Source organism: Zalophus californianus, chromosome 14 (genome assembly GCF_009762305.2).
Source record: "Zalophus californianus isolate mZalCal1 chromosome 14, mZalCal1.pri.v2, whole genome shotgun sequence".
NCBI classification, from domain to species: domain Eukaryota; kingdom Metazoa; phylum Chordata; class Mammalia; order Carnivora; family Otariidae; genus Zalophus; species Zalophus californianus.
Genome location: NC_045608.1, coordinates 73,269,846 through 73,287,280, shown reverse-complemented (window position 1 = coordinate 73,287,280; position 17,435 = coordinate 73,269,846). Strand labels below are relative to the sequence as shown.

Genomic DNA, 17,435 nt, shown 5'->3' with positions numbered 1-17,435 from the left:
TGCTTAATTTGAGCCGTTTAGTTCACTTTTATATTAACTCTTTTTTATCTGCAAGTTATTGTACTCCACTAGAAAGTCAAAACTAGGGGCGCCTGGGTGGCTCAGTTGGTTAAGCGACTGCCTTTGGCTCAGGTCATGATCCTGGAGTCCCGGGATCGAGTCCCATGTCGGGCTCCCTGCTCAGCAGGGAGTCTGCTTCTCCCTCTGACCCTCTTCCCTCTCGTGCTCTCTATCTCTCATTCTCTCTCTCTCAAATAAATACATAAAATCTTTAGAAAAAAAAAAGATTTGAAAGTCAAAACTATAAAGTTCTAGTACCAACTCCAAGCTTTATTCTACGATTACAGTGAGGTTCTTAATCTCCTAGCACTTGAAATTGAGTTTAACCTTGGACACATTATTTAACCTTTCTAAAGTACAGTATCTTATCTTTAAGAAAAGAACAGGAGAGAGGGAAAAAGGTATGAACAAATAATAGAACAAAAAATAGCTACCTTGAAGCTTTGTTGTGAAGATAAATGGACTAAGGTATATAAAGCACTTAGTAAAGTGCCTGTCACATAGGAAAAAAAAATCAATCAGTGTTGACTAGGTGATTATACCTGTCCCCATTTCCTAAATCATCAGACTAATTGGCAAACAATATTTCTTAAAAATTAAAATATTTTGCCAAATGTATGCAATATAGGCTGTTAAAATTAAATGATATTTAATCAAGGTAGCTAACTTGAGACAGAAATACTATTTCTTAGATCCAATTTAAAAATATTTACTAATCTAGGGACGGCTGGGTGGCTCAGTCAGTTACGCATCCAACTCTCTTTTTTTTAAAGATTTATTTATTTGACAGAGAGAGACACAGCGAGAGAGGGAATACCAGCAGGGAGAGTGGGAGAGGGAAAAAGCACGCTCCTAGCAGAGCAGGGAGCCCAATGCGGGGCTCGATCCCAGGACCCTGAGATCATGACCCGAGCTAAAGGCAGATGCTTAACGACTGAGCCACCCAGGCACCCCAGCATCCAACTCTTGATTTCAGCTCAGGTCTTGATCTCAGAATCATGAGTTCAAGCTCCAGCATGGAGCCTACTTAAAAAAAATTTACTAACCTGGGGCACCTGGGTGGCTCAGATGGTTAAGCAGCTGCCTTCGGCTCAGGTCATGATCCCAGAGTCCTGGGATCGAGCCGCATGTCAGGCTCCCTGCTCAGTGGAGAGCCTGCTTCTCCCTCTCCCTCTGCCTGCTGCTCTGCCTACTTGTGCTCTCTCTATCCCTCTGTCAAATAAATAAAATAAAATCTTAAAAAAAAAATTTACTAACTTAATAAATTAGCCTTCTCATAGGAAAGAGATCATATACTAACCTAGTAAGCAAATCAGAAAAGAACATAATACTAAAACCAGAAATTTTTATCTCAAATAGTGACAAACAGTACTCAATTAAAATAAATATCATTATCATGTACCTGAGGTGGTCCTGAGGGCGTCACAGGTGAGTTATCTTCTCCAAAACTGAGCTTCTGGATACGCTGAGCAACTGAAATTCCTAACTCCTTTTCTAATATTTTGGGTGAAAAGGTTTGAAGATCAAGCACACTACTGATACCCAGCGCTTCAAGACGTTTGGCAGTTTTATAGCCAATACCTAGACAAAAAGAAATACAGTGTTACAGTAGTTTTTCTCCTTAAAGCTAATTAAAATATTATAGAGATATACCAAAAACATCCTTAAATTCCATGATGAATATTTTGCTAGGACTAAATTTTATTGAAAATTAGGCTGTCCTTCTTCTGCTCAGGGCCTCTTAAATGAACCACTTTGGAAACCTCACAACCCTAGTACAACATAATGAATATGGAGACAACCAATAAATGCTGTCTTGATAAAATGAAATGTTTACCACCTGTTACATAATACTCTGGAAGTATTCAAGAATAAGGGTTACTATTCATGCAAAGAAAGACTGTCACTACAGCAACAAAATTAATTAGCATGTGCTAATCAGCTAACCTGACTCCTACCTATAATATCACACATTTATCCACAAGTCATATTTGGCAATATTTACTATCCCAAATATAAGAACCAGAAAGCAAACAAACAAAAAAACCTACTCATTAACAAAACTATCAAAAGTTCTTGCACTAAAACTCAGTCATACTTTATCACCTTACCTGAGATGATCAGGTAATTTAGTGCCCCTTTATTTCTCTCATTTAAAAAAAATTTAATTTTACAGTATTTTGATCTTCCTGTATAGTAAAAGAAGTAAATCAAAGGCAATGGATGGGGAGGAGAAATGTTTTTTTTTTAAGATTTATTTATTGGGGCACCTGGGTGGCTCATTTGGTTAAGCGTCTGCCTTCGGCTCAGGTCATGATCCCGGGGTCCTAGGATCGAGCCCTACATCGGGCTCCTCGCTCAGCGAGAAGCCTGCTTCTCCCCTGCCTGCCATTCCCCCTGCTTGTACTCACTGTCTCACTCTCTCTGTCAAATAAATAAATAAAATCTTAAAAAAAAAAAAAGAATATGAGGCAGGGATTGGAAATAAAGGACTGTGATTCCAGGTTATAACTTTCACGATCATAGTCAAACTATACAAAAAGTAGGTGAAACTAGAAAAGTACTTTCATAGATTTCCTAATCCAGATTCCCTCTAGAGAACATCAGGGTTTTGGGTTTTCTCCAAGAGCCAAGTATACAGACTCTAAGAATTAATAACATGTATCTATAATTTTTAAAATTAAAGAAATACAATAAAACTAATGTATATTTTTCAACTATAAACGTCTTACCAGGCATTTCCTTTACATGGCTCAAGCTCTGAATGAGAACTTGAGAACTTTCGGGTAATAACACTGTTTGCTGATTTGGTTTAAAAATACCAGAAACTAATTTTGCCAGTAATTTATTAGAAGCCACTCCAGCACAGCCAGTGAGACCCAGTTGATTATACATGGCTTCCCGCATCTCTGCTGCAATCTGAGATCCAACAAGTAGTCTGATGTGCACGATGTCATGCAGGTTTATATCTATAAAAACAGCCAATATCATTAAGTCACCACAAAAATTTTAATTTTCTTTTTTACAAATGAGTTTAAAAAGGGCACAGGGCTGGGGCGCCTGGGTGGCTCAGTAGTTACATGTCTGCCTTCAGCTCGGGTCATGATCCCAGGGTCCTAGGATCGAGCCCTGCATCGGGAGGCCTGCTTCTCCCTCTCCCACTCCCCCTGCTTGTGTTCCCTTTCTTGCTCTCTGTCAAATAAATAAAAATCTTTAAATAAATAAATAAATAAATAAAAAGGGCACAGGGCTTAACCTATATCCAACCCCCCCGCGACCACCACCATACTGTCACCCATTTAATTCATCTCTCTCATTTTTCATAGGAATCCTGTAAAGTAAATAACTTCCAAAAGTGAATTCCAAGTGCCTGTGATAGTGAATGCATCCTGGGAGTGCTTAATGATTAACAGATTATGAAAACTGATGTCTCATAAAAAAAATTCCTACTGACACTAGTAAAACTTTTACTTGTGTTTAACTGTAAGCAAGCATAAAAGTAGAAGTATTATGCTAATAACAGAGCTAACATTACAGCTTTAAAGATCTGAATCTAAACTTTACACACACTAGCTATATGTGCTACTGTAAATAATTCTGAGTCTGTACATAGTTTAAGAGATCTTCTATGAAAAGTGTAGGGAAATTATACAGAAACAAATTTTCTTAGGGGTGAAAATGGTATTAGAATTATATGAGACTTGGGACGCCTGGGTGGCTCAGTCAGTTAAGCGTCTGCCTTCGGCTCAGGTCATGATCCCAGGGTCCTGGGATCAAGTCCCCCATTGGGCTCCTTGCTCAGTGAGGAGCCTGCTTCTCCCTCTCCCTCTGCTGCTCCCCCTGCTTATGCTCTCTCTCTCTGACAAATAAATAAAAATCTTTAAAAAAAAAGAATTATATAAGACTGTCCTTATCCTCAGGAGTATTTACAGATGAAGTGTCATGATGTCTGCAATTTACTTTTAAATGGCTCATCAACCAACCAATCAATCAAGAGGAAGCAAGATAAAGTAAATGTAGGAAAATAACAATGGGTGTATCTACAAGGAATGGCATAATAAGTGTTCTCACTGTACTACTCAACTTTTTTGTAGGTTTGAAAAAATTGTTTAACATTATCTTGTGAGGAAGGATTCATGAAGAATCAGACATTTTCTTTTTAGAATATAAAACCTAGATCTCTGTATTATGTTCTAACAAATACTGAATTTGCTTTAAAAATTATAAAGAAACAGAACCTTCTTCTAGTCAGTCCCTATAAGTGACAAAAGAGCAGATCCAAAGGACACATGAAAAGCTTCGTGTCCTCTTCTAGAAGAGAACTGTAGCTCTACCCCTTTTCTTCTTCAGCATCAGGATGGCAGAGAACTAGACTGGAGATCGATCACTAGCTCTCAAAAAAGGAGGCTAAGAGGACACATATGCTGAGACCTAGGCCAATAAGGTCAGGGCAGATCTTATACTAAAGCAGACTAGCATGTCTTCCATGTGGTATGATATGAAAGTCACCAGCAGAGTTACAAGAGGTTTTAAAGTCTAAAAGATATTCACTGGGGCTTATTGAAGCTTATTTTCAAAAGCAAATATCTCTGGAAATTCCATCAGTCATTTATATTTTAATATGTGAAGGAGATGGACCATTCTGTTTTCTTGCTAATAGTTGGCAAAGATTATCAAACTGACTGAATATGAGTTTGCAAAAGATGGCAGGTAGGCCTGGACAAGCTTCCACAGAGGTAACTCAGGAACTTAAAGAGCAACATGAGTGATGCCTGGGGGAATAGAAAGGAACAAGCAAAAGATGCAACAAAGGACAAATTTAGTTTACCTCAAAATTTTGCTTAAAGACAGCTTTGGAAGAAGCAAAAATTATTCTAAAAAGTATATTATTAAGGCAACTCTTATAACTAAAGGATGACCTAAGGAAGTATGGCTCTCAAAAATGGTAACACACAAACTGTGTCAGAGAAATGAAAAGTGCATGGACCACTGAGCTACATACACATGTCATCAAAATCTCACTTTCTCCCTACTTAATATGGAACAGCAATACCTAATTTTAGTCATTTGAGACAGGTCACTGAAATATGGCTATACCTCCAACAAAAGCCATAAAATTTTCAGAAAGATAAAGTCAACTCGTTGAACTCATTGAATTCAGGGAACATTAAAAAATGTTGGTACTTTGAGTTACTAAATAAAGTAAGAATACACTTACACTGATTATTATATACATGACCCGACCCAGTCAGTGCTGAAAGTTCATCACTTTGAAGCTGCTGTAGTCTCTTCTCAACCATTTCTGTTAGATCCACAAAATTTTCATCAAATCCAAGTCTCTCAACAACTGGACTAAATTCTTCCAGCAACTCTAAATTGAAATAATATTGGCACACAGATGTTAACTAAAGTCATAACTGAAGTGGATTTAACTATTTTATGCTGAAAAATATGTCACATATGTTAAAGGCTTTACATATATTCAGTTCCACAATATCTTTAATAAAGTCCCCCATTAACCGGATTTTTTTCCTATACCACATTTTGAGTAAAGGCAATATTTTCCAACAAAATAAGTCCAAAATGACATTCCCTGGACAGATGCTTATAGCAATATATTTAGCTCAATCTCCTATACCTATAATTTCTATACCTGTAGTACATTATATATCAATGCTTATAGTTCATTATGATTTTGAAACAGTGGTTCCAAAGAGTAAATTACAATCAGCCTAGAAAAGCAGAGACAAGTAATAATACACTCTACCTGTATTTTCCACAAGTCTTAAAAAGACAAAACAAATAAAATGTAAAACTTCCGGGGCATCTGGGTGGCTCAGTGGATTAAGCATCTGACTCTGGCTCGGGTCATGATCTCAGGGTCCTGGGATCCAGCGTCAGTCTCCACATTCAACAGGGAGTCTAGTCTGCCTCTCCCTCTGCCGTTCCCCCCACTACTGCGTGCATGTGCTCTCTCTCTCTCAAAAATATAAACAGAACTTCCAATTATTGGGGCACCTGGGTGGCTCAGTCATTAAGCGTCTGCCTTCGGCAGGTCATGATTCCAGGGTCCTGGATCGAGCCGCGCATCGGGCTCCCTGCTCAGCAGGAAGCCTGCTTCTCCCTCTCTCACTCCCCCTGCTTGTGTTTCCTCTCTCGCTGTGTCTCTCTCTGTCAAATAAATAAATAAAATCTTAAAAAAAAAACAAAAACCCCACAAACTTCCAATTATTACTAAATCAAAAAGAAAAGTCACTTTGACCTAGAAATTAAGCTCTAAGAACTTATGTCATGGATATCTTCATAAAAGTATGCCAAAATTTCTATATGAAAATGTCTACTGAAGCATATATTTGGAAGAGCAAAAAGTAAGTAATAGCCAAATTAATCCATCACTATCAGGAAACCATGTAATTTATCATCCAACATAAGACATTTTTTGAATGAAAAGTGCTTTAATAATTATGTAGGGATAACAGGAATAAAGTGGGACACACTGTCTTCATATCACTAAAGGACTGGTTAAATGAGTATGGAACAAAATACAATGTAGTACTATGCAGGCATTAAAAAGAATGAGGAAGAGCTGGTATGAAGGATATGAGAGATCACCAAGAGGAACAACTGTATGTATAACCTCTTCTGTGTAAAGATTAACTTCTTAATATTCAGACACATACAATTTTGCATGTATGCACAAGTGATATTTTCAGAGTATAGTCTTATCTTTGCTTGGCTACCCCTTCTTCTCCCTTCTCCCATTTCACCATGCTCTCTCCAGAAGTTAATTAATGTTAAAAACCTAGTATACATACTTTCATGTTTCCCTTCCTATTTATATACAGGCATATATATATGTGTAAAGGAAGGGGTTTGGGCCATTGTTTTACACATATGGAACAATATGACATGTTTTTGCATCTTGCCTTTTACTCAACAAGGCATATCTCTCTGAGTCAAACAGTATAGCACCAATGCATTCTTTTTAATGGCTATATAATATTCCATCACAGAGAAGTCTTATTTAGCCATTCTCATCCTGATGAACACTTGTTTTTATTTCATATTTTTATCATTTATGAACCATGCCACAAGAAATATTTTTGTACATATGTTCTCATTATTTTATTCCTATTGAATAAATTCCCAGCAGTAGTATCACAGGGTTAAAAAATATACTATCTCTAATTTCAAAAAATGTTTCTATATCACTTTTGTAAATGTATATTTTGTTCCTACTTTCACATTATTTTTTGCAAGTATGATGGACATAAAATAATATCTACTTCAAATTTCCTTAGCTATTGATTAATTTGAGTATTCTTTTTCCACATAATTGTGGACACTGGGTTTGTTCTTTTTGTCAACTGCCTATTCATATCTTTCATCCATTTTTCTTAAGTATCTTTTTCTTGTAAACTTGTAAGGGCTTTGGGTATTATATTTAACACTTTCATCTGAAAACTGCTACAATTAAAAAAGAAGCAAAAACAAAGCAGAAAAGATAAACAGTTGATTCTTTGATTCTTATACTTTTTTAATTATATATATTTGCAATATACCAGTATAAATGTGTTTTCATTTTTCCTGTAATTTACTAAAACTCTAAGATTCAAACCCAAACCTTAATAGGGAAGAGTTTATCTATACTATAATATTTAGTCTGTGTGTGTGTGTATATGTATGTATACACACACATATATATATACATATACATATATATATACACATACACAATCCAAGAAAAATTTAATATACCCATTATTTCTGCTGATAGTTCTTAACAAATCTAGTTTTTAATTGTATATATATACATACATGTATATATATATACATATACATATATACACACACACATACACAATCCAAGAAAAATTTAATATACCCATTATTTCTGCTAATAGTTCTTAACAAATCTAGTTTTTAATTATGTTAATCAAACATTACAGAAGCCTCTCCCAACTACTAGTGCATCAGAGTACAGATATTTCCTCATAATTCATTTAAACTTGTTGTTTAAATTTAAAATAAAATAAAAAAAATCGTTTACTTTCTTGCATTTATCTCTTGTATATCTTTCCATTTTGCTTCCAAATCTTGTTTACATTTTTTCTCACATTTAACACATTTTTCTCACATATAAACACCAGTCACAAGAGACTTCAAATTTCTTCCAACTATACGTTTTTTTGGTCAACATTACTCATATAAAGCCATCCTCTTATATAAGATGTTTTTAAAAGCAGGCAAGATCCAAAATAAAAGTTATTAGCAAAAAGGGTGTGATTTATGGCATTTTACTAATTAAAAGTTTCATGTAGTAAATGAGCATCCTATATACAAATTAATGATGAAAGTATATTGTCCATGATCTGTACCTGTAACCTTATATGACATCTCTCTGTAACGAGTCAAATCTTCTCCATTAACTAATACCAGCTGTGGACATTTTTCTTTTGCATCTCTGACATTCATAAGTTTCTTAACTCCAAGTTTCCTAGCTTCATAGTTACAGGTAACCACCAAATATTTCTGCTGAACTCCTATAAAATAGCAAATATTTTATGAGAAAAGTGAGCAAGATTAAAGAAACATTTTAAAATAAAATTTACTAATTCCATATTATAATTGTAAATTGTAATGCTATCTATTTTGATTAAGAATAAAAAGCTCTATTCATTTGAAAAGCATAGCCTCCAGGGGCGCCTGGGTGGCTCCGTCATTAAGCGTCTGCCTTCGGCTCAGGTCATGATCCCAGGGTCCTGGGATCGAGCCCCGCCCTGCATCGGGTTCCCTGCTCTGCGGGAAGCCTGCTTCTCCCTCTCCCACTCCCCCTGCTTGTGTTCCCTCTCTTACTGAGTCTCTGTCAAATAAATAAATAAAATCTTTAAAAAAAAAAAAAAGCACAGCCTCCATTCATCAAGGTTCTATGAAATTTAACAAAAATTATTATAAATCAGTATATTCTCTGGAGTCTTCAGTGAAAAGATACTTCTAGGATTTTTTTTTCAGACAATACAAACCAGATTAATTTATGTTGAATTAACTCTCTCTGTATAAAGTCTAGGCCATGTTTCACCAGAAAAATAAAGCAGATGAAAATAACTGAGTACAATTAATTACTGGTTTCTGCTAGAAAAACTTTCCAATGAATATAAAGCAATGTTCTGTTACAAGTGCTAACCTATAGTTATTATTAAAGATCTCCCCCCGATAAATGTAATTATTGAACTGTTCTTCACAGTAATTTGTAGAAAATATTAGTCAGCCATCATTAGTGAGCCTCCTCCTTATCAAAAATGATTAAATTATGATCATCTACAGACTGAAAACTCTAGCTTACTAGTGGTGGCTTAAGATTGCTGAAATTAATTTTCTCTTTACACAAGTTGACCACTTATCACTATAAAAGTAATGGTCATCTAAATGTAAAATACAAACATATAGAAGAAAAAAAAGGATTATGTCCATTCCACCAATGTAAGACATAGGTTTCTAAAATGTTGATATTATAAACACGGCAAAGTAATGTTATTTCACATAAAGATTTGTGATATATCAGATTATGCCCCAAAATAGAATCTCTAGGTCAAAAGTCGTAATTTAAGATTAATCAGTGAACTATATAGAAAATAGGATTGGTAACTTCCTCAACTAAAAAAGCAGTCTTTTAATACAGAATTAAATTATATGGACTCACCATTATATGTCACCAGCCCAACTTAAACACTCACACATTTGTTAAGCATAACTGAAAGACTACTTCTGCTTTCTCCCAGAAACTTTCAACATCACATTTCTCCCTTCCAGATAATCATTCATTCCTGTGTCTTAATTATACAATACTTTTTTATTGAGCATTATCTACATAGCATCTTGTGTTATAGTGCTACTAATTACAAATGCCTTTAGGAGAAAACTTATATCCTCTAATCCTAACTCCTTGACACCCATGGGAAATCTAAAGATCCTAGACTGATATTGGCATACCAAAAACTAGTCATCCCTTTGTTCTTCTTCAGTAAATCAACTAGGCTGGGTTGAACTGGGATTTATCAAAACCAAATGAGGCACAAGAGGTTAGCAGCAGGTGAACCAGAGTTGCTCTTTATGCTTATACTAAAAGATAAACTCTTGGGTGCCTGGGTGGCTCAGTTGGTTAAGCGACTGCCTTCGGCTCAGGTCATGATCCCCCGGGATGAGTCCCGCATAGGGCTCCCTGCTCGACAGAGAGTCTGCTTCTCCCTTTGACCCTCCCCCCTCTCATGCTCTCTCTCTCTCATTCTCTCTCAAATAAATAAATAAAATCTTTAAAAAAAAAAAAAGATAAACTCTCACTACGTGCATAAAAGAAAATTTGGAAATTTAAATGACTTTTCCAATTTAAGATATACATATAATAAAAATGTTAAAATAAGCCAACATATTAATAAGTAAATCTTCAACATAAAATTTCTCTTTGCCTTTTATTTAAAAAGATACTTATTATTTATGGAAAACTTACACTCAATATGCCTTAAGTATTTAGGGGTCTATTCAAAATCCAACCTTTTTGTCATATGTTACACAATCCAAGAGTTAATTTCAAAAGTGGAGAGGACAGATGAAAACTTCCATTAGAATGTAATGACTTTTTTTTGTGATAAGAGGATTATAAAATTTCAACCACTGAGAACAAGATTAAAAGTTTATTATGGTCTTTCCGTTCATGTGTTCGCTGGCTATACTAGTTGTATAAAATTCACCATTTATTAAATAAGGCTTATAAGTTTTACACCTGGTAGTGAAGCAAAGTTTACTGTCTATAAAGTACCTTGAGAACTGCTTCCAAAATCTTAAATATGGTTAATAAATCAGAATATAATCAACATAAAGGAATAGCTAATACTCTTATACAAAATGAAAATTTATTATTAATGTCCAAAATTACCTAAAGGTTTGCCCTTCAGTTCCGGATTTGAAATCATTTCTACCTGTGCATAAAAGCAATCCAGATCCACGTGTACTATGACTCTGGATGAAGAACTTCCTTCTGGAACCACTTGACCATGAACCAATGCAAAATATGCAAAGAAACAGAAAAATACATTCAGACTGCTTATCATCTCTGAGCAATTGGCAGTTCCTTAAAATATGGTAACTGAGAAAGAAGAATAGATTTTTTTTTTCCTGGATTCATGTGTCAAGGCATCTAAAAGTTATAGACATGAGAGAAACTCCATCTACAGTAGGGTCCTCAGTCCTGTTTACTTAGTATTTCTTTGTGCACTCTATTTTTCTCAGGCTAGTAATAACTTTGAGGCAAAAAATCTTGATCAATAATGGAAGATGCAAAAGGTAATCCTATCACTTGGAAGTTTCTAAGAACATTTAGATGTTCTTAGAACATCTAAGGGGGTAGGAAAGTTTAAACACTAGGGGGTAGGAAAGGGGGGTAGGAAAGTTTAAACACTGATTTCAACCAACTAAAAATTATTCTAAGTGGCATGTTCTTAAATTAAAAAATAATAATAATCGTAAACACAAAAGGGCAGAAGCCAGACCTGTGGGTCCCAGTGGACTGTATTTAGTGCCCATATGAGAAAAGGATTATCTAGTTCTGTACTGAATCCCAAATACCTAGAAGAGTGCCTGGCATATCACAGACTACCAATAAATACTCACTAAATTAGAAGAACGAGTAAATATTTCTTGAATTTTAAAAAAGTAGCTCGTCAGGGGTGGGGAGGGAAGGGGGATAAGAGGAGATTCCAGCTCATAACCAGTCAAAACCAAGGAAGGATAAATGCAATGTGGTATTCTGGTCTGGATACTGGAACAAAAATTTTAATGGAAAATACTGGTAAAATCTGAGTAACGTTTTTACTTTAGTTAATAGCATTATGCCAGGGCGCCTGGGTGGCTCAGTTGGTTGGGCGACTGCCTTCGGCTCGGGTCATGATCCTGGAGTCCCGGGATCGAGTCCCGCATCGGGCTCCCGGCTCAGCAGGGAGTCAGCTTCTCCCTCTGACCCTCTTCCCTCTCGTGCTATCTCTCATTCTCTCTCTCTCAAATAAATAAATAAAATCTTTAAAAAAATAGCATTATGCCAGTGTTCACTTCTCAGTTTCGACCTGTACTACAATCATAGAAGACATTAATATTAGGGAAAGGCGTTTCTGCAACTTCTGTAAGTCTAAAATTATTCCAAAATTTACAAGTTAAAGGGGGAAGGGGAGGCCCGGAATTGGAGCCTTGGCCCCAGGCCCTGGGTTTGGGCGGTACAAGGTAGAGCCCAGAGGCTGAAACAGGGTCACGGAGAGGCGGCCACTACAGATGTGCCTCGTCCGGTTGCGAGCCCAGCCTGAGTCCCAACCTCTGCCAAGTGGGCGACAAGGTTCTCTACTTCTGCAACCTTACACCGCCCGGGCGCCTCTTCCGCCTTCACCGGACGGTTTGGGGTCGCACAAATGCACCTTCGACTATCATTAACTGACACACCCACCCTAGTCCTATTAAGCAAAGCCAACCCTTTCGGGATCTTGGCAATAAAACACCCGGTAGCGGAGGCCAGCTCTCTCTACCAAGCCGGAAAAAACGAAAGAACAGAGCGAGGCGGGGACAGTCGCACCCCGAAGGCCGCCGCCGCCCCTGGCCTCCGTCCGCCCCTGGCCTCCGTCCGCCCCGCCCTTCTCATTTACACCAAGTGAGGCCGCCGGGCTCCTCAGGCCCGGGCGCATCAGGCGAGCAGCCTGCCTCCCCCGCCTCCACCCGCTCCATGGCCTGAGCTGCGTCCTCTTCCTCGTCGCGGCCAGCTTCCTCCGCGGGCTCCACCCCCAGCTGCTCCATTCCGCCGTGGCCAACCGCAGCGCAGCTTCCGGCCGCTTCCGCCCGGTCTCCAGGGAAACCGCGAGCCGACCGCCCCCAGCCCCTTCGGCCTTCACGCCTGCGCAGTCCGGGCCGACCAGGCAGTTGCTCGGAGGGTCGCGCCTGCTAGGAATCCTCTGGTCTCACGTGCTGGGGTTCATTCTCGCCCTGTCAAGGCCGGAAGTGAGGGACTGGAGTCCCAGACAGCTTTCTTTTTCTTCTTTTCTTTTTTTTTTTAGATCTTTGGAGTTAGTCCCAGACCACAAATTTTAACTTTTTATCTTTACAAAGAGGCCAGCCTGTTCTCCCGATAACTGTTAGCGAAATTGGTAACCCTTAGACACTGAACGATTTATGGTGATGGAGGGTGGGAGAAAGAGTGGGAATTATGGTAAGAGCAAGGCGGCCATGTAAACTAATATGATTAGCAAGTATGTTAAAATATGTTGCATTTCATTTGTTGTTTGATTAAAAGACACTGTGACAGATTAGACCCCTGAATTCTTAATCATCTAAGGTCAAGAGGGATGTGATATATGCGTTTTGGAATCAGATAAAATTTCCAGTCCAGACCCTCCAACTTGCTAACTGTATGACTTTGGGCAGGTTGCAAAACTGCTCTAAGCTTCAGTTTCCACACGGGGGGTGGGGGGCGGGGAGGGAGTTGTTTTCAGTGTCCTGAGATTGAATGAAAGAATGAGAACTAACATATACTTTAGTGTTCTCATTTACGTAAAACACCTGGCACATAGAAGGTGCTCAGTAAATGTTAATTCTCTTTGCCTTCTGTTAAGATGCTTGTGTGCCTGTGTGTGTGTGTGTATGTGTGTGTGTTCCAATAGAGGAAATTTGGACATTTCTCGGTGTATCTATGTATTTATACACAGTCACACACATATTTTTTCTTTATACAGGAATCTGTTCTTACAAGTAGGATGTGAAAACCTTGACAAACCCTTTATAGGACATGCTGCTGCATCCTTAAAGAAGGAATAACCTGCAGAACTGGGGCACAGTTTGGAGACCAAGTCTTCCTCTTTGGGTATTTTACTCTTAGACATCTGGACCAGGTCTCTAAAAGTCTCCAGGCTAGGATCTAAAATATTTAGAGCTATGCTGCTTTCTTTGTGAATGCTATTTGATAACTCTGGATAAAGAGCTTTTCAACTAAGTGGCTTCTTTGGACACTAAGTGCCTCTTGGGCTATCATCAAGGGTCGAATTTCTTATAGACAACTAAGGTATTTTTTTTTAATTCCTCCATTTTGAGAATGGTACAAACGCCTGAAATGCCATGGCAGATTAATAGCTCCTTTGTAACAGCTCGAGGCCCACTAACATTCAACAGCTTGAGTAAAAGTGAGCAAGCATTGAAAAACAACACACACAGTCAAGCCCTATTTGGTTAGTTACATTTATTTCCCTGTCAATTGTCAAATTGAAGAGGGGCTTTTAATTTAAAAGAATAGACAAACGGAACTTGAAAACCCTAGGGGAGCAAGCAAGGCTGGCTCTATGAGTGTACAGCTGACGCAGTAACAAAGAAAGCCCCTCTCTTGGAAGGGCCCCTCACTTGGTTTAATGTTTTGCTGTGGTCATCTTGAAATTCTTAATTTTTGAGCAAGGGAGCACTCATTTTTTATTTTGCACTGAATCTCATAAATTATTTAGCTGGTGCTAGGAACAAAGGAGGGAAGTAGCACAGAAATGACAATAAAACACCTGTATGTCAGGCACAGGGCTAAAAGCTTAAAACAGGGGCGCCTGGGTGACTCAGTCTGCCTTTGGCTTGGGTCATGGTCCCAGGGTCCTGGGATCAAGCCCGGCATCGGGCTCCCTGCTCCGTGGGAAGCCTGCTTCTCCCTCTCCCAGTACCCCTGCTTGTGTTGCTTCTCTCCCTGTGTCTCTCTGTCAAATAAATGCATAAATGCATAAATGCATAAATAAATAAATAAATAGATAGATAAATAAATAAATAATTTAAAAAAATAAAAAGTCTTTAAAAGCTTAAAATAGATGATCTCATTCAACATGCCCTGGAGGGTAGGTATCATCATTCTCATTTTACTAAAAATGAAACAGGCCAGCAGAGACTAAGGTGCTTACTCATGATTATGAATCCAGTGATGGTAAATCCACTTATCAAGAGTTTTCCATAGAGAAGAATTTATTAATGTTTCTTCCATAGAGGAAATCACTCCCTCTGTCCCTTTTCCTTGGTGCTTCAAGCATCAGATAACTTGAAGTAGGGAGAATAAACATCCCTTGAATATACTAAGAGGCGTAAAAATACAGTTTATATGAGTACTATGTGTTGCTTTGTTGTGGAATGAATTAGGAAGTCCTTTTTTTAATTCTATAAATCCCTTCTTTGGTTTTAATTAACCCATTCTAATCTAGGATAATTTCAGGAAATAAATATATTGAGCCTAGATCATAATTGCATATTTAAGGATGAAATGAGAGAATTACAAGGCAAAATAAACAATTAAATAAAATTATGGTTGAAACAATATTCATGGGGGGAGCATGGGGTTGCAGTGTGACTAGCAGATTAAAAAAACAATCTGCGGACATTTACAGCTTCAGTAGTCAAGACACCATGAACATTAAAAGTGACATGAACACCCATGTCACTTAAAAACACCATGAACATTAAAAGCGTGAACACCCATGTCAGTGAAGGGTGGGAAAGTTACCAGTGCTTCTCTTCTCCTAGCCAAATTAGTCACGTAAGGCTCAGAGGAAAAACTCTAGACAACGTTCAAGGGCTTTGACATGAAAAGTGTGAAGGTGTTTGAGTGTCTGTATTTTATGTTGGTAGGTAGCTAGGTAGGTAGAGGTTGACTCTGAGGTCAAAGGAGCACTTTGAATTGGAAAAAGCACTAAGGGTTTGGTTTTGTAGGGTTTTTGGCCCAGTGCAGTGGTTCTCAATTGGGACTGATTTTGTCTGCTAGGAGATATTTGGTAATATCTTGGACATACTTTTGGTGACCACGTCTGGGGAGTTGGAGCTCTGCTCTACTGGCATCTGTTGTGTAGAGGCCAGCGATATTGTTGAACATCCTACAATGCACAGGGCAGCCTTTCACAATAAAGAATTATCCAGCCCAAAGTGTCAGTTGGGCTGACCAGAGGTGGGCACGCTGACCTAGTAGTAGCTTTCATACCATCCTGCTCCCAACTGTCTCTTCAGCTTCAGGTCCCCAATTATAATGAAGAACTGGTCTTCAGATATGTGCTTTTAATTACAAATCGACATTTTTAGAGAAAGGAAGATATAAGAGAGGGAGAGAAGTATTACTTAGTCGCTTTTCATTTTGGGAATTTACATTCTGAGGCTAAAAACAAATGCATTTGCCAGAAAAGAGATTTAAGAAAAATATCCATATTTTTATGGAGCTTGGTAGTTGCCCCTAGGGTGAAAGGCTGATGAGTCAGAAATAATTCATAAGGCTTAGAAGCTAAAACCAGAAAACACAGAAAGGCTTCAGATGGTTGAAAGAAAACTATAATTATGACACGCTGTTGTACAATGTGCATGTCATGCAGTATTTACTTAACAACTTTCATCCAAGGATCTCAAACCCTTTGCACGAAAACTTTACTCATCATGAAGAAACCCTCTTCTCTCTCTGTCTCTCTTTGCATATCCCATTGCACACCAAAGTTGCAGTTTCAAATTTTCTCCGTGTAACCTAAAAATATTTGCTTCATACCATGTGACTGTGGCTATGAGAGGTGTAAGAGGCTGGAGTTTTTCTAACAGTCAGCTTCTCTTTGCTTTGACCTTTCTTTGTGGTTCTGTAGAAGTCTGATGAAAAGCCTGCATAGTTGTTTTAGTAATGACATTTAAAACATTGCTTGTCAGGTTGTGCTCAATGGACCTTGCTTTGTCATTTTGGAGACAGATGGGGACCAATGTGATCACACTACAAGTCATTGGGTTCCAGCTTGTAAATAAAGTCTGCAAATTTCAGCCACTGAGGGAAAGAGAACTACTGGATGTCATATAGAAAGTGCAAGCAGATTGAAATAGATCAGGTTTACTATGCTATATTTATAGACACATAACTTTCATGTAACAATTTTTTTAAAAAAAGAAACCCTTTTTCTGATTGCAAAGGTAATTCAGGATTATTATAAGGTATTCAGGATTATTATAAACTATAGAAAGGAGGTAAGAAGAAAATGGAAATAATCCATAATAATTCATAATTTGGGTGCTCAGAGATAACCATGCCTTAATAGTCTTTTCATAAAGCACAACTTAGGCTATTTTTTTATTTCACAAATATATTTCTGCATCTATTTCTTTACCAAACCACAAAAACCATTGTGAGATGCATTGTCAGAACAAATGACACAGAAAAACCTTTATAATAAAAAAAAAAAGAAGATAGCATGAGGGGAAGAATGAAGGGGAGTAAGTCGGAGGGGGAGACGATGGACTCTGAAAAACAAACTGAGGGTTCTAGAGGGGAGGGGGGTGAGGGGATGGGTTAGCCTGGTGATGGGTATTAAAGAGGG

The 17,435-nt window shown here is 37.8% G+C and overlaps 1 protein-coding gene across 5 annotated transcripts in view; it reads right to left on the bottom strand.

The window, feature by feature from the left end:
• POLI (DNA polymerase iota) overlaps positions 1-12,896 on the bottom strand; it is a 30,041-nt gene extending 17,145 nt beyond the window's left edge. For 2 of the 5 annotated variants that reach the window (XM_027576588.2, XM_027576593.2), the window contains exons 1-6: positions 12,741-12,896; positions 10,991-11,101; positions 8,439-8,603; positions 5,279-5,431; positions 2,793-3,029; positions 1,463-1,641 (exon numbers count right to left, since the gene is read on the bottom strand). In XM_027576588.2, coding sequence (XP_027432389.1) covers positions 1,463-1,641; positions 2,793-3,029; positions 5,279-5,431; positions 8,439-8,603; positions 10,991-11,101; positions 12,741-12,888 — 993 coding nt within the window. In that variant the 5' untranslated portion in view covers positions 12,889-12,896. Of the gene's footprint in view, positions 1-1,462; positions 1,642-2,792; positions 3,030-5,278; positions 5,432-8,438; positions 8,604-10,990; positions 11,102-11,926; positions 11,987-12,459; positions 12,610-12,670 lie in introns of those variants that run through there. The other 3 variants (XM_027576589.2, XM_035723944.1, XM_027576590.2) reach the window with 3 other exon arrangements.
• Positions 12,897-17,435: the final 4,539 nt, after the last annotated feature.